The sequence below is a fragment of the Cibotium barometz genome, chromosome 43 (genome assembly GCF_041138505.1).
Source record: "Cibotium barometz isolate CiBa-2024 chromosome 43, ASM4113850v1, whole genome shotgun sequence".
Lineage (NCBI taxonomy): Eukaryota > Viridiplantae > Streptophyta > Polypodiopsida > Cyatheales > Cibotiaceae > Cibotium > Cibotium barometz.
Window position 1 is genome coordinate 5,989,433 of NC_141088.1, and position 22,488 is coordinate 6,011,920.

General features: G+C 48.7%; 1 protein-coding gene across 2 annotated transcripts in view; it reads left to right on the forward strand.

Annotated features, from left to right (window-relative positions):
- F2KP (fructose-2,6-bisphosphatase) overlaps positions 1 to 19,877 on the forward strand; it is a 166,965-nt gene extending 147,088 nt beyond the window's left edge. For both annotated transcript variants that reach the window (XM_086781401.1, XM_086781402.1), the window contains 5 exons: positions 2,145 to 2,236; positions 14,282 to 14,350; positions 14,453 to 14,516; positions 14,594 to 14,659; positions 19,163 to 19,877. In XM_086781401.1, coding sequence (XP_086637527.1) covers positions 2,145 to 2,236; positions 14,282 to 14,350; positions 14,453 to 14,516; positions 14,594 to 14,659; positions 19,163 to 19,249 — 378 coding nt within the window. In that variant the 3' untranslated portion in view covers positions 19,250 to 19,877. The remainder of the gene's footprint in view (positions 1 to 2,144; positions 2,237 to 14,281; positions 14,351 to 14,452; positions 14,517 to 14,593; positions 14,660 to 19,162) is intronic.
- The last annotated feature ends 2,611 nt before the right edge of the window (positions 19,878 to 22,488 follow it).

Sequence of the window (22,488 nt, forward strand, 5' to 3'; positions counted from 1 at the left end):
CAATTGATGGATGTTTCGACTTTCTTTTTCTTATGTGTGAACTTGCCATCTTATGTGTTTTGCAAGTGGTAAGTGTCCACAAAACTCAATTAACGGCTTATAATTATTTATTACTAAGGTTTATGGTGACAAGTTGGCACACTTCATTCAAAAGAGGGGTGACAACTTCTAAATTATTCACACTGACTGGATGCGATTTTAGAGCGCATGGACAGTTCATGGCCTGGCCCGTAACAGGTGGACACACTACATGTGGTTGTTTTAGCAGGAGGGCACCCAGAAAAGCAAGTCATAATTAGAGAAGCCCTAATTATGAAGAGGTGCCTATCTGAAGCTTGCAGAGAGAGGAGAAAGCTGGTTGAGTTGTCCCAAGGGTGCTTTGAACAAGGCTGGTCGATGGCAATTATAGTCTGTGAGGCTGGTCGACTTCCATCGTGCTTCCACAAGGCTGGTCGACTTTCTTTACTGGGGTGCAATTTCTGGTTTCGAGTTGTTTTGGGCTGGAAACAGGTGTCTTCTGGCTGGTTTGCACTGGTCGAACAATTCCAAGGTCACCTACAGGACACCAACCACTCACACGTGTGGAATTTTTGGGCCGGAAGCATGCTGAATTCTGCTGGTTGGTCGAGTTGGACAGCACTGATTTGTGAATTTCTGAGGGTGTTCCGAGTAATCACAAGGCATTTGGTGTTGCCAGGGGACTCTGGGAGGAGTCAGGAGGGCGGGGATACACGGGGTGGGTGTGGCTACAGGCTTGCAGCAAGGCAGAACAGCATGTGATGACGTTGGAAGGGCTGGGAGAACTAGAGCAGGAAGCCTTAATAACTATTGGCTTTTGAACTTTGTGACCGAGTGTCACAGGTTTGTGAGTACTCTTAGCCTCGTGGGCATGCTACGGGAGTGGCTGGTGGTCACAACCCCGTGAGTGTCTTTTGGTTATGTGATTGGACGTCACCCGATTCTTGTTTTCTTTTGTTTGCATATTGGTTTTAATTTGGAAAATCAGGTGCAGGCTGTTGGTTAAATCCCCGGGCACCCGCAATCTTGTACACAAGGAAGAAGACTCCATCTGGTAATATAAAGCTTGGGGGGGGGGGGGGGGGGGGAGTTGTTGTTCGGCCGAGCCAAGCATGATAAGCCTCTGAGCCATGCTAGTGTTGAGCCTTAGAGCCTGTTGAGGCCTAGCACACTAGCCTCTGAGACAAGCTTACCAGCCTATGAGCCAGGTTACCTGAGCCTCTGAGCTTGCAACTAGAACATGCCAAAGTTCGGACCAAAGTTGGAGCATGTGTATTCATGCCTAGTGAAATTTGCCGCATACACACACAAGGCGGACACACATGAGCTCTTCAAACTACAGTGCCATTGATGTCTGTGGAAAGGTGAGTATGGTGTATGGGATCACAGTGGTACAAAATGTGTAGAAAAATCATGGACTTCTACACCATTCCGTAGAGTTTCCATGACGAACGATAAGCTGAAATTCTGGGTGGTGTGAGCATTTGAATTCCATAAGGTGGAAGCCAGGGGCTGTAGGCTTGTTATGAGGCTATGGGCTTGCACTCTGCCAAGACAATGGGGTTATAAAGACAGCTGAGAATCTATTCTTTCAGATGGCTTTCTCTACATTCCTTTAATGTGTCAAGCAAACCAGTCATTGGTTTTCTTGTGCTTTCTATGATCTTCTTCGGGTAGGCTGTGCTTCTGCGGATCCTGGGTTTCTGAATTATAACCCATGTGCGCTCTGGGATAGACAGGTAGTGGTTATATGGAGTCTTGTTATCATTTGGTTTGCATTATCAGTGATTGACAATTGCTTATACATATACACACATCAATAAAATCATGGTTAAATATCTGCATATACATACACGTGCTTGCAGGTACACATGGATATAGACAGAATTACACTATGCTTAAATGCATTTACATGTTAACCTGCGTAACACATAGGTACCCTTAGGGGTAGGTATATATTCAGAGATGTACGCACGCTTGTTCTTAGGCCTTGTTGGGTCCCCAAATAAGCGTCAAGCAGGTAAAGAATATAAAGAGCATGGTGATGTGCTGTGTGGTTGGCAGAGTAAGCTCTTTTTTGTTTCTCAAACATCACAGCACTCTGTTTCCGTCCCAATTGGATGCAGGTGCAATGGCGAGCTTTGGATGAAATCAATGCTGGAGTTTGTGAAGGAATGACGTATGAAGAGATAAAAGTCAATATGCCAGAAGAATATAAGTACGCCCACAACCTTGTGTCTATGAATATTTGAGGTTGACCAGTTTTCACTTTTGAGAAAAAAAAAATTCAGAAAAGAGATTTCTACTTAATAATTATTTTGATCTGTTCATGGGAGAAACTTTGAAATATGCACGGTGTTCAAGCAAAGTTAATGGGCGGTGGCTATCAAAGCAACATGAGAGCTACCACGTGAATCTGTACATAGCATTTTATATCAATAGTACACATCAATGTCCATCTTGATTTTTTATATGGACTTTGTCATGTCATACAAAAGGGCAAGTGTAAATATCAACTCTGCACCTTGTCTTGCATTGCAATGGGCTTAACTAATGATTCTTTTTAGTTTAGAGACTAATTAGTTTTCTTAGATGCCAAGGTTTGACCCTTCTACCTGTACTTCAGCAGGGCAAGGTGTTACCAGTGGGACGAGAGCTGTTTGGAATTTCTTATGAATTTTTCAAACTATATTCTTTTGTATTCGTTGTCTCTATTTTTCTTTTTGCAAAAATGAAACTTTTATTAGGTTTGAACATGACCATAGGCTAGAAGAACAAAAAACTCTTCCTTGAGTGCAAGGCATGTGCAAGTAATTCAGGAGCTGATGATTCCATTAAGGTCCTAAGGGAGTATGGGAAAAGAAGATTCCGTGATTCTACTCCCTCGTAAATGCACTACGCTTTGATTGTGGACATCTGGAGGTTCCTTAGATACGAACCCAAGTGGCCATGAGAGTATGTTAAATATCTGCCCAATGCTTAACTGACTCAGTAGAGCCGAGCATTCAGTGCAAGGAGGGTCTGTGCCAAAATTGTTAGAAATAAGCTTACTAAGCAATGTTGTGAAATGCTAGTTTGCAGTTCACACTGCTAGCTAGCAGCGTGATAGCAACTGTTGAAAATGAGAGAGTTGCTTAATGGTGGGCAAATGGAGTAAGCAATAAGCTTGGATTAACAATCACATAGAGTAGCGCACACAAATTGTTGATTATCACCTGGCATAATGAGATTAACTGTAATGAGTGAAACCTAACACAATGATTAACTCATAAAGACAACAGAGCATAGTTTCCTCTAAGGTGTTTTAAAAAAATACTTATAAACTTAGGTATTTCCAATTCCAGATATTGAGTATTTTAAAAAGGAGGGAAGCATCATAGTACAGAGGAAGCACAAACAGCCATAGATAAGCAAAAAAAAAAGACCATTACCTCCCAAAAAGACCGTTACGTCCCATTACCATTCACTGATCCTCTCCATGAACTCATATAAGGAAGAGTCCATGAGTGTTGCCCTCCATGTCAGTGATGTGTAGCACACTGTACAGAGGCTGAATTGCCTTCACTTAATTATTGGCCTCTGCCCACCATGCATCATTCATCACTAACCATGTAAATGCCATTGCTTTGGGCTGGTTACGATCCTCCAAAACCTGCCTCTCTAGAGGGAATACTACGCTAGAGCCCATGGCATACTCTGACCAACCTCTCAACTACAATGAACATGTATGCAAATCTGGTCTTTGATGTATGCTAGGAGTGTGCGTAGGAGCTGTGACTCCCCCTGTTCGTACCTGCCCTTGCCACCGATTCAGCCCCCTCCCCCCCCATGTCCCCCCCCCCCCCCCCAACAACCATCCCGTGTGCGTAGGCCCGTCCCGTCGCTATATCTTCAGCGCCCTCCTGTCCTCTGTGCGCAGCCCCCCGCCTCTGCCTCCCCTTCCTGGCTGCCTCATGCCTTCCCCTCCTTCGCTGCCTTCTTCCCTGTTGCCTCTTCTCGTCCTAAAGCAGCCAGCTAGAGGGGAAATTCATCCTTCCCCCTCATTATGTTTCTTGATTCTTGCTCCCCATGTCGAGACGAGTTTGTACTTAGCCATTGAGGCTTTTTTTTTTTCTTGGGAACTAATAGAATGGTCTTTTTCCGCGGAAAAAAACAAAAAAAAATCTGGTCGTTGATGGCTTGAGAAAATCCAAATCAATATTAGCCCGATACATTGCAAGAACTTTGGGCCTCTTTGTGACAAATTTCAAAATGCTGCGAAATATGTTAAAAGATCTGACTGACCCACCTAATTTTGGCAACATCCTCAATGAGCAAATCCAAGCTATGGGTTGCACATGGAGTCCACACAATCTGTGGAAACTCATCCATGAGCATCCCACCCATACATAGACAGTCAAATTCATTATCTGTGACAACCTGCATAATGTTATCTGGACCAATCTCCATAACCACCTTATGCAGGTACCTCCAAATGAACTCTCCCGTGACAATTGTGGCACGTACATGTGAATCTATGGCTCTCATGAACACGGTGCCCTTGCATGAAGACACAAGAATGTTTTAAACATTCATCTGCCCACCCATCACACAAAAGAGTGCAACCGTACTTCACCCATGTGGCTTTCAAAGGCTCTATCTCTTGCTTCACATGCGATGTCTCCCTTCTCAGCGCTTTGGTACGCAAGGACTCATAACTCAGTCCCTCCCACTCTTGCCCTATGCAGCTGATTGCTTTATTTTTTTCTTCCAACAAGCGGTGCATACCATGTTAAATGGCGAATCACCTTGTATGAAGAGCTTTGTCAACTCCCTCGTAGTTTCATTTATATCCTACTTCTGCGGACCTGCTCTTATGTTTTCTCTTTGAAGGGAGCCTTTGGTGGGCAAGGTGATCCTATGGGCTCGTGGAACTGAGCTACATCCAATGTCACCAGATATACTCTGACTAGGACAATCAGATTGGCTGCCCATGTCATCCCCTCTAGTCGTGGCTCTGTTGGATACATGGTCAGTATCCTCCTCTTCCTGTGTGTGTTGAGGGTGAAATCCTCTCTTTTCTTGCTCGTCTCCTCCATGCCTATAAGGAATCCTAAACCTGCTTGGGAACATTCTTGCATGAGGAAACCCATTCCCCTTTCAAACCTGATAACTGTGCCTTCACACGGTTACAGTGCCACCTGCTATGAAAGCACAAAACGTGCACTTCCATTCCTTTGATCCTGATTTCTCATAGCTTGACAACTTTGTGACATGTTCCCATGCAACATCCCTGGCACGAGGCATGTTCCTCCAAGCTAATGTATTCTGATTTTTGGGAGAGATCGGGTCAGCATGGCACAAAAAGCCCTTATTTCAAAATCTGATTTTCTCCCAAAAAATCAACAAAAGCAATATCCCTAGCTCAAATTTGCATGCACGAAGTCCCATGGGCGTGGAGATGCATGTCAAGGGCCAGAAATCTGAAAAACGAGCTTCCTAGGTTCATGTGTTTCATGCACAGAAGCCTGCAGCCATCGTTTTTTTGTTTGTAGTATGATACATGGGTCACTATGAGAGTCCTTAGAACATGGAAAATAAAGTTTTTCAAAAACTGCCAGGAAAAAAATGGGTATGAAATATGTGGAACGTTTACGAAACGTTTCATACCTAGCTAGAGGTATGAAATGCATTTCATAGCTACTATGGTTGCACTTGATAATCTCCTCAAGGTTTCACACAAGATAGGTGGGTCCTTTATAAATGGAGGACCTTTCAACGATATGGCTTTTTTTTTTTTTTCCGGAAAAAAGATCCTTCTATTAGTTAATGAGACAACGCCATATGGCTACAAAGCTCACCTCGCAAGGAGGGATAAAACACAATGAACACCTGAGCTCCCCCCCGTGGCTGGCCGCTCTCTGGGGGGGGCTACCTAGTAATACATGAAGGAGGTGAGAAAAGCCAAACTGGCGGCCGATAGTGCCAAATGACATCCTCGTCCCTCGCGGTGAGGAAAGGGCCAGGCTGCCAAGTGCGGAGGAAAGCCTTGCGGCGCCCTCTCATGCGATCCGAGTCTCCCTGGAGTTTCCCCCAGTGTCCTCTCAAGGTGTGGATGATGTCCACCCAGAGGGCCTGTATGACCTCCGCCGGTGGAGTCGTCTGGTGGTCAATGGCCTCCCTGCATCGGGCTCTCCATATGTGCCAGGCCGTCATGCTGCTGATCAACTCCCATCTCTGCCCGACCCCCTCCTGAGAGGCTGCCGAGGAGAAGTCTGGTGTCGGAACCACCGCCATCGCCCTGTCAGAGACCTGGATGGTCACACTGCCAGGAGCGTCCTCATATCCAAGTGCAGGGCCGCTATCCGTGGCCCAAGCTACCGCACCCCATGTCACCAACATCTCCCCTGGAGAACCTGCAAAAACCATCCTGAGAGCGCGCTGCCAGACCTGCTGTGCCTGTGGGCAATCCCATAAGCAGTGCCGCTGTGACTCCTGTGCATGATCGCACCGAGGGCAGGACGCTGGGTGTCTACCAAAAGCAAGCCAAGCCCCCACAGCCAATCCTCTATGCGCTGTGAGCCAGAGAAAAAGCGTCACCTTCCGGGGACGGAAGCTGGCCCAAAGGCGCTGCCAGAAGTCCCTAAGAAAGGCAGGGGAGAGCCCCTGTCGCCGCCAATGCTCGGCCGCTGCCGGGGTGCTCTCTATCCTGTGTCTCTGAATCCGCCGCCCCAGCCTCGCTGTGTACTGAAAAAAGGGAATGGCAGGGCTGGTAGGGGCCGAGTAGGGATCTCGCCAAAACCACTCCCCTGGGTCCCACTGAAGGCGAATAAGAGGCTTGCTGTCCCAAGCCCAGAGTCTCCAAGAACAATCCTCCCCTATCGAGGCCGGTGAGGGGTCTACATACCACTGTCTCTGATGAAAGCCGACCACCCGAACCCTCTGAAGGATACAACCCTGGAACCCATCCATATCTAGTCGTGACCTCTGAAGCTGGCCACCCTCTCCCACCTCGAAAATGAGTGGGGCGACTCTCTCCGCTGTGCCGCAGACCGCTAGGAGGATCTCATGCCGAGTAAAGACACCCATCCACTGTGGAGGTGAAGGGTCCTGTACTGGGGTCCGCCACTCCCGGGGGATGGCCGCCTCAATATCCTGTCTCATCAACTCTCTGCCCCTCATCCCACTGAGTCTCCTCTCCTGAGCCTCTGGAGGCAGCTGCTGAAAACATATCCAGTCGTCTAGGGACTGGGCTGGGCCGGAGCTCAACGGGCCCCACGACACGTGAGACCGCGAGCCAACCATATGGCCACTGGGGAGACGAATCAAGGGGTTCCAGATCAATGGCTGCCTCAGGCGCTCCTCATCGGTGCCCGGGGGAGTCTGGAAGAGTGCCGGCCTCAGATGCGCCCAGGCCCTCAGAAGGCTGGCTGCAAAACGCTCCTCGAAGCCAAGGCCCACTCCTCTGGAGCGCTGCTCCGTAAAGATCCACCTGATGCTGGGGTTCCAGGGGCCGCTAAGAGACGGAGTGCGGCTGAGCATCCTGGAAACAAGAAGCTCCTTCCACGGCTCAACACCTGGCAGGAGACCACGAACTACCAGCTTGCCAAGCAAAGCTCGGCTTTGGCAAATAGGATCTACAATGCCCAAGCCGCCTCTCTCCCTCGGCTGAGTGATCACAGCCCATGCCACCTTTGCCCTAGCGGGTCGCCCATCGCCTCCGGACCAAAGAAAGTTCCTGATGAGCCTCTGCACCTGGCCAATGCACGCCCGAGAGAAGGCCCAGCAGGAAGTGATGTACCACATGGTAGCGAGCAGAACCTGGTTGGCCACCACTACGCGGCCAGCCAGAGATAAACGAGCAGTACTCCAATACAGAAGCTTCTTCCGAATGCTCAGAAGAAGGGGGGCTATCTGCTGCTCCGGAGATATATCAATGCCCACATAGCAGCCCAAATAACGCACTGTAGTGCCGGGGGGCAGCCACTAAAAACCATCAACTGGCCTCCAAGTCGGGGGGGGCATAGAACTGACCCACAGCCCACACGACTTGTGCCAGTTGATCAAAGCGCCCGAGGCTCTGCAAAACCTGTCCATGGCTGAGGCGAAGCGGCGGAGGTTCTCCTCACCTCCCTGAAGATAGACAGCAGTGTCATCCGCAAACTCCGAGTCTAGGAGCTCCTCCGAGGTGCGGATGGGAAGCTGGAGGCCCCTCAAACCTGTATCCTGTGCCGTCAAGAAGGTGCTCATGGCCTCCGCCACAAAAAGAAAAAGAAAGGGCGCCAAGGGGCACCCCTTTCGCACCGAGCGCGAAAGCTGGAACCTCTCTCCGCACACACCCTGTATCAGCACCTGGCTATGAGCCGAAGTGTAGAGTGCAGATACCCCACGGATCCACTGAGGGGGGAAGCCCATCCTCTCCATAGTGCCTTCCAAGAAGGCCCAGTCCACCCGATCATATGCCTTCTCGAAGTCGAGAAGGAGCACCGCCAAATCCTCCTGCCGAAATCTAGCCAAGGCCGTAGCCTCCCAGAAAGAGAAAATGTTATCCAGAATGCTCCGATCCTGGATGAAGCCTGTCTGTGTGGAGTGGATGATGTCCGGAAGGTGAGGCTGAAGCCGCCTGCTGATCGCCTTAGCTAGGACCTTGTAGGCCGTGCCTAGCAAGGTGATCGGTCTCCACTGTCTAATCTCCAGTCTGTCTCCGCCCTCTTTGGGGATCAAGTGAATCAACCCCTCTGCAATGCTGTCCGGCATGACTCCCGTCTCCATAATCTCCTGGAATGCCAATCTGAAGCCCCTATGAAGGAGGCCCCAGTACCTCTGGAAGAAAGCCACTGAAAGACCGTCCTCTCCTGGGCATTTGCCCCGCGGTAATGCCTGAAGAGCCTCCTCCAGTTCCGTATCCGAGAAGGGGGAGAGAAGGGAGTGCTGCAGATGGGCCGGCACAACCGGTCTCGTGAAGCTCCAGACTGCCTCCCTAGCCTCTCTCACCCTGTCGTCTGCCGGCTCAGCAGAGAGAAGAACCCTGTAAAAATCTGTGGCTATCGCCCGCACCCTGGGGGGATCCACCACAACCTGGCCATCAGCCTGACGAAGCCGCCTGAGACCCTCTCGTCTGAAGCGAGGCCCAGTCGCCTCAAAGAAATCCCGAGTCACTCTATCTCCAGCCTGAGTCCAAAAAGAAGACCGAGCATGGAATCGGAACTCCACCCGCCTCTCCTCGATGGATCTGATCTCAGTGCGAGCTGTCTCCATCTGCTCAGAGATCCAAGGGCTCAGAGGATCTCTCTCCTGGAGTCTCTGGAGGGACGCTAAACTCCTCCGTAGGCTCCTCTCCTGCTCCCTGAAGGCCTCCAGACGGTCCAAGGCAGCCAGTCTGAGCATCCGACTAATCTCCTGCAAGCCACTGGCAAGATCACTGGCTGCCGAGCCTCTCCTGAACTGTAGCTCCTGCCAGACCTGCTCAACTCTGAGCGCGATCTCAGGCTCCTCTATGAGACAATCAGGAATCCGGACGCTCTGGCCCCGCTCTCCTCTCGTAGGGTCCTCAATCTGGAGAAGCACTGGGAAGTGGTCTGAAAAGGAGGAGCCAGCAAGTATGCCCACAGTGCCGCCTCTATCACAGGCCCACTCATCAATGTAGAATCTGTCGATGCGGGAAAGGTTAACGCCTGTGGCTCGTCTATCCGAGCGCGAGAAAGATAGACTCCCCTGCAACCTGCCAAACTCCGGGAGAGTCCACGGATCCTGGCCTCTCACCTGTAGCACTAGCTCCTCCCAGGCAGCTAGCTCTGGCCCATGAATGGTCTCCTGGCTGCCCCCCATCCTATCCTCTGCGTCCTCCAGCATGTTGCAATCCCCTCCTAGGCACCAGTGGTCTGCCAAGGGGAGGGACTGCCTGATGGTGCTCCAGAACTCGGCTCTCCCGGACGCCCCGTTAGGGGCGTAGAAGTTGAGGAAGCCAATGCGGTCTTCCCCAACCCGAAGGATGACCCACTGCGCTCGACCCTGAACCAGAGTGCCAGAGTCCACAACCTCAGAAAGAAGCTGCTCGCTGACTGAGATGCATACTCCGCCCTGGTTCCCCTGGGGGCCATATGCCGGGGACCAAAAAGTGTGACTCCTGCCTGGCAAGATCTTCCCGCAGATGCGGGTACGCCCGGCAGAAAGGTGGTGCTCCTGGATGAAAAGAATATCTATGGGTCCTCCAACGAGAGCCCTCTGGATCTCCTGACGAAGTCTGCCCCGACCAATGTGGCAGCGATGTCCACCGAGACCCTGGATGTTCCATGAGAGGATCCTCATGGATGAGCTGAGGCAAGTGAAGAAGCCGCCACTGGCTCACCCCTCTCAGCCGGCCCGGATGATCTGCCCTCCACTCTAGGAGTCTTGGGCGCCGGCTTGGAGGGAGAATAATCACTGTCTGTCCGGGTGCGGAGTCTCTCCAGAAAGAGGGTGACCTGTGTCTGAGTCCAGCCCCACTCCGCCTTTGCCCTATCCAGAGCATAGGCGTGAGACCAATCCTCTGCATATAAGTACCTAAAGGAAGGCTGCACCCTCGGGGCGGCATGGAGGAGAATCAGTAGCACCGCCTCAACTGATGTGTGGACCGGATCCACCCGCCAATCTCCTATACCAAACAGGCTCATGCGGGCTGAGTGAAGTCGGGTCTGCAGTAGATCCGTGAGCCCCAGGTCGCTGAAGTGGTGAGAAAACTCCAGTATCTGGACACGCAGAACTTCCTCTACAGAGCTGCAATCCCAGGCTGTGTCTGGGGCAACGCTGAGAGGAAAGGAGAAGGCCACCATGCTGCTCACCACTGAAGGAGAACGCGATGGATGGCACACCACGCAAACTCGCAGGGGCGCGACCAGAGTCTCGAATGGGCCAGCATCCAGCTGGAGGCACCTGAAAAAACTGTAATCCACTGGTAGCCCCATCACTCGCGGGGGCCCCCCAGGGGAGGCTGGGGCGAACTCTGTGGCGGGTGAAGCGAGGATCGCCATCTCCACCGGCCCGGAGTGGCGGTGAAACAGCCGCTGGACTGAACTCTGGCCTACCTAGCTGCGCTGCCCCGGGGCAGTGGGTGGTTTGGCGAAGTATCTTGGAGAGGCTGAAGGAGGGATGGGGGCGCGCGGCGAGGAGGGGGGAGAGCGAGGGGAGGATGGAAAGGCATCTGCCAGGGGATAGGAGTCAGGGGGGGCCGCCGGGGGAGGAGGGAGGGGGGGGGCGGGGGGGGAGGAGGGAAGAGTGCTCTCCGGGTGGGGGGGAGGGGAGCCGGGGGTCGCAGAGTGCGGCCGGGGATCCTCAGGGAAACGCTCCAAGGAGGGGGCGGGGCCCCCCGCGGGGGGAGGCGGGAGTGGGGTCTCCACGTGGGAGACTCCTCCATCGGCCTCAGCAACGGGCACTGAGACTGAATCCTCGTCCATCGGGGTGGGACCTACCGGCCGCCTATCCCTGACTGGAGCATAAATGCGGGTAGGTGCCTGTGGGCCAGCCGGAGTCGCCCGTCCACCATCCTGTCCGCCAGCCTGCGCTACCTGCTGGCGTCTGCGACGGTCCCTGCGAGCCGGGCGTTTCCGCCGGCGAACCTCCTGCCAGCCTCCAGCCTCCTGAGTCTGTGCGGCGTCCTCCGCCGGAGCCTGCTCGTCCGATGGTGGCGCCTGCTGTGACGAGCCAGAGATGTCCGGTCTCGGAGGTGGATGGCCACCTCTCGGGTCTCCCGCAGGGGGTCCAGAGGCAGCAAAGCGTGAAGGATTAGCCCCCTTACGGGGACAGGAGCGTGCGAGATGGCCCATCTCCCGACATATGAAGCACTGACCGGGGAGGCCCGAATACTCCACGCGCTGAATCAGATGTCCTCCAGAAAGACAAGGGAGGAGGATCGTCTTCGGGAGGGACTCCGGTGACGAAACAACAACACGAATGGCCGGGAGTCCTGCTGCCCGAGCAACCACTGAAGCCGCGGTCTGTGGCACCTCCACCACCTGCCCGAAAGCCTTGCCTATGGCCGGCAGGAGGGGCAAGTACTCCCTTCGGAGACCTGGAAAGCAGACGGTGATGGGGAATCCAGTCGCGCCTGCCAGTGGATCAGACGATGGGTCGAAACCGTGTGTCCATCGCGCCAAGAACGCCCGAGAGGAGCGTAGGGCAATGGGGCTCCGAGCCAGCACCCTCTGAGCTGCTGGTGGGGACTCGAACTCCACCTGGTAGTAGCCGCGGCCTAAAAAATCCACGCTGACGATTCTGGCAGTCTCGCCGATGAGGCTACCCTGAAGTAGGTCGCGTAACTCTCTCCGCATTGGGCGGCTACCCACCACCTTGCAAACCAAGGAGGAGGCCTCCAAAGAAGAAACGGAGGACGCGAGAAGCTGCTGCTCTGCATCTGAGAAGTCTAGTCGAAGACCTGTATCGGTCGGGGCTGACGGAGAGGCTGCCATGGAGTCCTCCTAGGGGAAAAAGACCAGGTACTGGCTGAATCGACGAGACGAACCCAAGAAAGACCACGCCACTCCGCTGAAGACGCCGAAAAAAACAAAAAAGGGGGGGGGGATGGGGGGGCTGAGGCAGGGAGATAGGGAGAGGCAGGGACGGGGGGCGGAGAAGCCGACGACGCAAGGAGGGGGGGGAAAGGAGGTGGAAAAAGGGGGGCGGGGGGGAGGGAGAGAGGCGGAGGAAGAAAGATGGCGAGGGGGGGGCTGCGCAGAGAAGGCGAGAAAGGGGGGGGAAGTGGAGGGCGGCGCGGAAGAGGGAGGCCGGGGGCGGAAGGGTCTGGCTCAGGCGGGGGGCAGAGGGGGGCAGGCGGGATGAAGGCGGAGGGGAGGGAGGGCTGCGGGGACAGGCGGGTGAAGGCGGAGGGGAGGAAGGGCTGCGGGGACAGGCGGGTGAAGGAGGAGGGGGAGGAGGCGGCGGCGACTGCGAAGGGGGAGGCGCAGGGGGCAGCGGGCTACACGCGCTGCAGCGATCAATCTGGAAGCTGTCACGATATGGCTTTTTACACAACTCATACACAATGAGACAATAATGCCACAGCTTTTAAGACACACTCAACATCAAGCTAGCCCAAAAGGTTAAAAATAGTTACTTTTTTAACTTAACCTTCAACACTTTTCCTCCTATTTTCAAGGAAGGAGTGTGTGGGAGAAACCATTCTTTCCTCCCCGGAATCAGGCAGCTTCTCTGCGGTTCAAGTTGCTGGTTTAGCTGCACCGTTTTGCTGCCTTTTTGTCCTCTCTTCAGTGCACCAATCTGAAGAATCGCTTCCCACCACACCGATTTGAGAGGCTCAAACACTTGCATACAAAGAGTCAAGATTGTGCTGGCCACAACTGTTTGATGCAGCTCACAAAATTGTGCTTGTCACAGAGACCCCTCTTGCTCGTTGATGTCCTCACAGATAGACAAGATGACGATTCATGCTGCTCACAACGGTGCCAGCCATCACAAATGGATGTTTACGGTCACACAGATGTCCTCGGTTGCTGCAGTTACTGTCACTCTGTGGCCCTTTCACGCCCTTTTGCAAATCAAACATGCCACAAAGCTGAAATGCTTCTGCTAGTTCAGCATTTGGAAAAGATGATGACGTGTTGCCCTTCTTCACTCAGAAAGGGCACCACAAAGAACTACTAAAACTTTTTTTTGGTGGACTCTGTAATGCCAATTGCATGGCATGTACTAACAATAGGATAAAGGGAGGCAGAAAGAAAAAACAGCAAGGCCGGTATACGGGCGGGATGGGCCTTTTTTTGAAGAGGGAAGGAAAGGAAGGTTAAAGAGGTGAGCTAAGAGCAGCTGGCCCCGGGGGGGGGGGGGGGGGGGGGGGGCGGCGGTGGGTGCGCGGGGGGCGTAAAAGATCAGGAAAGGGTGATGACAGCACAAAAGAGAAGAAGGCAGGGCAAGGCTATGATGGGGCACGTGGACGCCAGGGGTGCCATGACGGGTTAGTGAGAAAAGCGGGCAGGCGCATCTGGGAGGGAGAAAGGCTGCATAGGAAGAAGAGGGGAGAGAGGAGCAACACGAAGGGGGCAGAGAGATGCAGGCAGCAAGACTGCTGAAGGAGAAAAAGGAAGGGGTGGAGACTTTGCGCAAGGCAGGGAAGGGCAGCAGGCACATGCACAAGAGGGGAGGGGGCTCCTTGACACTGCATCTGCAGGGTATGTACATGTTTGAGTAACGAGGTCAAGGATGTGTCTGCTGACACAAATAATATGCAGTTTTGTAGAGAGGCTTGCATCATGTTTTTGCCTTGCATAATAAATGGACTCCTTTTCTGCTGCAGGGCACGAAAACTTGACAAGTTGAGGTATCGCTATCCTCGTGGAGAATCTTATCTTGACGTGATTCAAAGGTGGAAAGTCCCAATCTTGTAGCATCCTCAGGATTTTTAAAGATAACATACCTTAAAATATACAGATACCTGCATGATCTGAAAATCCACTGGCCTTGCTAGGTTGGAACCTGTCATCATTGAGCTTGAAAGGCAGCGATCACCTGTTGTTGTTATTGCTCATCAGGTGTGTACTATCTGCGTTGTCATGTTTTTTGGTTTGTAAATGTCTGATTGCTCCTGTTTCTTTTTGGCTCTTAACAGGCTGTACTACGTGCTTTATATGCTTACTTTGCGGACAAGCCTTTGAAGGAGGTACCACATATTGAGGTAGCTACTTAAACACCTCATTAAATTTTTGCAACATCAACCTTCTCATACATTATATCCTTGTCCTATATGAATGTTTTTTTGGGACACATTGAGTGGCTTTTGGAAGTTATTGCTGGAAAGATATACAATTTGTTAATTTTTTTCGTACGCTTGCATAGGAAACGTATTCTCAAGGAAAGGCTTACTTGTTAGTGAGGGGATTGAACGTTTATTTTATTTTCATCTCAGAGAGTCAATGTGAGTCACAATATTCATGCTGCCAGCATAAGTACAGTGGCATGCATTTATAACATAAGTAGAGTGTGTTGCGCGGGGCTTGTTAAAATTAATCAGAAATAGAGCTGACATAAAATGAATGAGGACATGCCGATATGGCAAATTTGAACGGCAAAGTATGGTGCTTGTGTATTCTTCGGTACAATATCTCACTCATTATGTTGTAGAGTTGTAGAAAGCTGGTCAATTGAATAAATGGCATGGCTTCTTCATTTGATGTACTGCCTCTAACTTTCCTTGTCTACAAATCAATGCTAGGGCCTGTTTGTGAATGAGAGTTAGGTATTTACTTAAGTTACCATCCAACTTTTACGTATACAAGTGGAATGCCAATGAGTGGTGCATTTTACTCACAAGAAGATGTATGAACTCAATGGCGTCTAGTAGTAAACCTTATGTGCTGCATAAATAGTTACTCATCATTACAAATTAGGATACAAATGTTCCCATAGTGAATCATTTTCCAACAAACATTTCATGTAGATGCAAGCAATGGCTGGTTGACAATAGGGTGAGAGCAAGGCACTAGGCAATGGCTGATTGACCGCCGGTCATGAAGGAGATGACATAGCAGCTCGCATACTTGAAGAAATAAGAGGCATCTGGTGTTTCTTTTCAGATCGTATATTGAATTTAAAAAATCTACCAAGGTGTTAAAACCATACAGTTTGGAGACTTTGGGAAAGTTGTGTTAGAGCTGGGTGCCCTCCTAGATAAGGCTGGCTGGCATAAAAAGAATAAGTGAGAACATCTTAGTGTCAACATGGTCATTGTTTACTATAGTATGGACGTGCAAACTCAAATACAAAACAGAGGGCAATTTCTTTTAGGGCATAAAAACCATTAAAAAGAGGATTTACACATGAGATTTTCACTGTAGCTCCCCTGTGTGGGATGCTTGCATACTTGGGGTGAAGACAAGAGTCTTTTTCCCTAAGCCTTAACCCTAATCTTGGGTTAACCCTAATCCTAATCCTAGATTAGCATACCCCCCTAGCCTTAATCCTAGGCATAAGCAGACAAATCTCCATAAGTGAATCCTCAGATCTGGACATCCGTTCATAGCATCTACTCAAGCCGCTTACCTAGGCCAGTGTAAGACTCCACTCTTGTAGACCCTGCTACAAAGATCCGATTGCTTACTATCAATCCAACTCTTATCTAAGAGTTGAATCCCAATAGGACATCTGGTCTTAAAAAGTGCAACAGGCCCAACCAAAACAATCTTAGCACAGACCTACAACACAACTCCATTGTAATACCAAATGGCATCGTGCATTAGTTGTTGGCAAACAGACTAGTCCGCTTAATGGACAAGCAATTTGTAGTGTCATGTACTTCTAGTACAGGAGAATTTTTGTAGCTTTTAGAGATCAAGACATTCGAGATGGTATACGTAGATCTTGGACAATGTGTGTGTATGAGACAACAAGAAGGGAGAGGCTGCATTTATAGGGGAATGAGTTTAAAAAAGCGCACTTGCTTTAGTTTTGTGCTTTTTAAAAGCTGAAGCTCAAGAATAAGCCTCCTTCCAATTTAACACAAAAAAAAGAAAAAGCTCACTTATGCTTTTCTTTGAGTGTGAGGTCTAAGTACCGTGAGCTTGCTTGGTACCAATTGCCCCAACCTAGCCTCCCATACATAGTAGCCAGGTGTTTCATGAAATGAGTTTCATAAACGTTTTAGAAATGTTTCATAATTTTCTCAGAAGTTTCGTAAACGTTTCATACAAGGGGGGAGGGGGGGATGTGCAAGGGCCAAAAATACTGAATATTGCTGCTACAGCTATAAGAGCATGCACAGCACTTTGATACACTCAAAAACTCCTTGATATGCACTTAACAATTTGCATACATCTATACAACCTGAGTCTTGAGTCATGAGTCTTGACTCTTGAGTACTGACTCCTGAGTACTGGCTCACACCTATCACCTGTTCGTGTCAAGCATGAAGCATAGTTATTGAAAGATTATCAAGTGACTTTTCGGCTCGTTACCTAGGTGTGCACTAGTTAAGACAAGTTAAAACAATTTAAATGAAACCAGTTACCATGCATGAGTCATGAATGATGATGCATATGCCTTGAGACAATATTCAAAACAACCTTCAAAGTATCAAAGGTAAAAGACCAATGATATGCCATATGGCATATCTGAAGATTGAAATCAAAAAGGTCAAAGAGCTAGCAATCCTAGGGGCTAGTAGCTACTAGCAATGCACAAGACATAAATGATCACGAGTTCTCAAGACTGAATCATCAATGACTATGATAAAAATAAATAAAACATGCCTGATACAAAATGATAGAAATAAATGTCCATGATCCAAGAAGTCATGATTCATGACTCCGGAGTCGAGATCAAGCCTCAAGGATCTATATCCTCTATGCGTTCAATATCCTCCATATCCTCGTGGTCTGACTCCTCTGATGTCTCTAACTCAATGCCATAAGACGAAGATGTCTCATGGCGCTCATCTAGATCATCCTCAAGCTTTGTAGCCATCCTGGTCTCTGCTACTGCACTGGTACAAGCACTGGCTGCTCCCGCACGTGATCGAATCCTATGAGCCAGTGCCATCATTTCCTTAAAGAGCATGGCATAGATTTCACGCCCATCCTGAGGAAACTCAAGAACATCCTTTATCTTCTCAATGTTGATTTTGTCCACATTCACTTGACATGGCTCGATGGGGTTGCCTCTTTGCTCAATGAGATGGAGGTTGCAATGACAATACACCAACCGCTCCAATTGAGTAGTGCCCAGTTTGTTCCTCTTCTTTGTATGGAAGAGGGCCCAGGTACTTTAGCTCCTCTCACAACGACCCGAGCTGCAATCATGTGAGAGAATAGTAATGGCAATGTGTTTCTGTCATTAAGAAGACAAGAAACACTGTAAGTATCATGTATTATGATACATGTAATCAGGATTCGCAAGTTTTAGACTCACCATATGAGTGCTAAGCCCATATTTCTTCATCAAGAGACAGGCTGAAGCTGAGTCTCTCATTGACAGTTGTTACCCAACCAAAGCATGGCTACCATTGTAAAAAATCAAAAGCTCCTCCTCTAGTTGTCTCAAAAGATTAACATCACCTCGTGTCCACCACCGATTAATGTACTCCTGTCCTCCCTCTTCAATTTCCTCATTGTTGTATTGGTCCTCATTGCGCCACACAAGGTGCAACATATGGGCAACCGCATGGATTGGTTTATGGAACCAAGCCCATCGACGGTTCCACACCCTCTTGAATGTCCTGGACCCTAAAAAGAGCCATGGCATGATTCAAAAAAGGGGAAAAACAGCCATGGTTGTACATTGTAAACTTCAAAGTCCATAATGATCATTTGTTACCTCTCATTTGACAAGACAGTGCAGCAGTTAAGTGCTTCACTGATCCTGTCCATGAACTCCAAGAGTGTTGTCCTCCCTGTCAGTGATGTGTAGCACACAGTAAAAAGGCTGAATTGCCTTCACTTGATTCTCGGCCTTTGCCCACCATGCAGCATTCATCCCTGACCGTGTAAATGTCACTGTTTTGCGCTGGTTACGATCCTCCCAAGCCTGCCACTCTCTAGAGACAACAGTACTCGAGCGCATGGTGTACTCTGACCAATCTCTCAACTGCAATGAACATGTATGCAAATCTGGTCTTTGATGGCTTGACAAGATCTAAATTACTATTAGCCCGATACATTGCAAGAATTTTGGGCCTCTTTGTGACAAATTTCACCATGCTGCAAGATGTGTTAAAGATCTAACTGACCCACCCAATTTTGGTAACATCCTCAATAAGCAAACCCAAGCAATGGGCTGCACATGGAGTCCACACTATCCGTGGAAATTTATCCATGAGCATCCTACCCGTAGATACACAATTAGACTCATAGATACACAACTAGACCCGTTATCCTCTACAATGTTTTCTGGACCAATCTCCATCACTGCCTTGTGCTGGTGCCTCGAAATGAACTCTCCTCTGACAACTGTGGCAGGTACAAATGCATCTATGGCTCTCAAGAACATGGTACCCTTGCATGAAGACACAAGAATGTTATAAACATTATATCATGCCATGTCAAAATCTCACAAGAGCTTTCTGCACTAAAATGCTTATGGTTTCCCAGTATGGGCAAAAGCTTGTTTTGTTAAATTGTTCCCAATAGCTTTGTTTGAAAGCCTGCCTTCTGTTGATTGCTTTCTTCCACTTTCTGATCGTAAGCAGGTACCTCTCCACACTATCATAGAGATTCAGATGGGAGTCACTGGAGTGCAAGAAAAACGTTACAAGCTCATGGATACCTCTAGCTGATACAATGAAAGTCCATGGGGAGAAGCATGCTGCACTTCAAAATTCTAGAGGGTCATTAGTTTATTCTTTGTAAATGTTTCAGGATGGATTACTGCAAGAGGAGGATTATGGCATGAAATAGTGCCCTTGAAAGTGAATCGATCAGCTCTTAATGCCAACACTTCAAGCAATTAGTTCTGGAAGAGATTTCAGGATGTCTTGGGCTGTGGTTTCTGTGAGCTTAGTTTGTATTAAAGGGTTAAGATGAAACATTTGGTAGGATTAGTGCCAACGTAATACTTTATCTTGTGAACAACTCTTTAGCTGATAATCTGGAGTCTGTCAATATGGTTGCATTTTGCTATGGTGCAGATTTCCATCAAGTTAAGTGGATGTATATAGGATTGATTGTAGCTCTTGAATCGCATGCGATTATTGCGGTGATGTTATATCATTCCCTTCTTTATGGGAGAGAATAAAGTCAATGGCATCTCTGACATCGTGGTGCAAGACTTGCATTGACCCTTGGATGTGTTCCGTAAGGGCCACTGTAGTTAAGAGAGACTTCTTACTAAAAAGTTTGGGTCTCAGCATGGGAGGTCTTGTAACCTGCACTCGATTAAAATATATCACTCTGTATTTACATAAAGTGGCTACAGAGATGTCTAATCCTCACCCCCATGCCTTCAATTTGAACTTATCCTCTCTCCCTTGGTTTGTATATTCTTTGTGGCTTCATATTGTGCATAATCATTGCTGTTCAACTGTGGCATCATGACCTCTGTTCTTGTGGCTGACATGTTTTTTTTTGACCATGTGGAGGGTCCATGCTGACTGAGTGAAACCTGGATGTACACTGTGATGTAGAAGGGATGCAAGCATTCCTACAAGATTCAAGAGGACACAATGACACCGTATTTTTGTAACAAGACGTAAACCAAGTGAAGTGACAGGCAATTAATCCATTCTGGCGAGAACTCTTGTGGGTTTCACATGCATCTGCTTGGACACACAAGCAAATCATGAGCGTTAGGATCTTGGTGGGTGCACTTTGCCATCTTCACAAGCAGGACAGGCCAGACATGACTTGAAATTGCAAGGTCCTTCACAGAGTTAGAGCACTTTGCCTGTGCCAAGCATCCAGGGAGAGAGTACTCTTGAGTGTCCTGGCATTCCTAGTAGTGTGAAGGCAAGCGCATGATCATCCCTGTGAAGGAAGTGTGTGGAAACAGAAAGTCTCTTGTCCAAATCTCAAGACATCATCGCTGTCGTCCAGTGTGGACTGTTGGTTATGATCGTTACCTTGAAGGTTGCTATGAAGGTGAAGGTAAGGCAGGTAAACAGAACAGAAAATCTTGAAGATGTGTTCTCAGGAGGGTGTACTCTTGTGATGCCTAGTTGCCCTAGGCAGCCACATTAAATGGCACGGCTCTTTCTCTCTCTCTCAAATACAAAGCCCAGCTTTTTCAACTTCTATGCTTTATCGAATGGATCTGGGTGTATTCCCACCATCCCTGAACGATGACGGTGTATGTGAGCAAGGGCTCTCCTGGTTGTGTAGTGCAAAAATGAAATACTGACAGGGTAGAGAGAGTGTACAAATAAGATAGTTGTGGTATATTCAAGGCTCAAGGAGGATGCAAGCAACAGGGACATGGCGTAAACCGGTATGGCCGTATGGGTGGGTGCATCATGCATGAACAGGAGGAGGGGGCAAAAAAAAAAAAACTTTCTTTAACAAAGCTGTGATTTTTGACCTTATCCACCGCAGAGAGAAGAGAATGAAATACGTTTGGGGAAACCTTCTAATCAGCTATTTAATTTCAATTTTACATCAATAAAACGCACCACATCAAAGCGATGGCGGAATCGTTTGTTCATCTGGAGACCAGCTTGTGGGCATCGTGAACATGTGTTCTTCATTTTTGGTTAGATCCTTAAAAATAATTTTATAGTCGCATCGATCGTCTTTCAAATATTATTCTTCCTCTCTTAAACCAGTAGAAAAGGGCTCCTTTTACCTTCTAGATTTTCAAATATAGTGTGCCTACTCTCCACTCATTGACCCCGATACATGTGTCTCATGACATGAGGGTACATGTTATACTTTCCAATGGTTGAGGATTTGTTGGTGGTGTTGGTGCAGTAGATTTTTCATGGGAAAAAATTGTTCTCGTAAAACTATTATTTTGCAAAAGTGTGCCTGTATAGGCAAAGGGGACATTCTAAGGATGAGTTTTGAGTGAAGTTCTAAGTGCAACACATCCTCATCCTTGAAGGCATTGATTAGCAAATGTGTGACATCCTCGTGATGCGCTCTTGTGATCATCTTGCTAGAGCGTAGGTCACACAATGAAAGTAATGGACGGGCTCACCTCCCAACTATAGTCTTGCTTCTCTAAGCCACCCTCGAGCTTGGGAGGGACGTGTAGTACCACCTTACCCATGATACCTTTAGATTTACGGACCACCTCATGGCCAACTATTACCATGTGTATCCTACACTACCTTAGTTTCTGAAAGAGTGCATAGAGCAATAGCATATAAGCACTTGAGTGTGTTGAGAGAGAGTGCAAGAGAGAAATATGAAGCAACTATGCTACTGCACTGAAACAGTCCCAAGCAAGAGACATAAAAGGTCTTATAATTGAGGGATACAAAAGGAAGACTAGACTATGAAAAAAGAGACAAGGCAAGCCCACGTATAAATAGGTAAAGAGGGCCGGCCCACTTGACACCTAGAGCTGACCAACTGGACATTATGAAGGTGGCCGATTGGATAGAAAAATGCTAGAAAATAATGGAAAAATGCCATAAAATAATGGAAAAATACCAGAAAATAATGAAAAAATGCAAGAAATAATGAAAAAATAGGGTGGCCAACCCACAACGAGGGGCCATGAAAAGGGACCAAAAGGGAAAATTCCAACCATGAGCAGAAACTTGGGATGAATGTGCTAACAGTTCCAACCTAGATGCTTGGTAATGTGTGCATCCACCTCGTGGATAATCTACACCTAGACCCACTCTAGGCATGGTTGACACAAAATTATGAGGAGTCCTCGTACTTATTTAGGCTTGGATGCTATATTTATGCGCATACACATGGGATAATTGTTTAGTTCTCTCAATAGCCGATTGCTTATTATATATGGCTCCATAGACATCAACTTATGCCCATGCAAGGGATGTTAACATACTTCCCTCCTCCTCAGCCTTGTTTTACAGGAGTGAAGCCCATTGGACAGATCCCTCTAGAG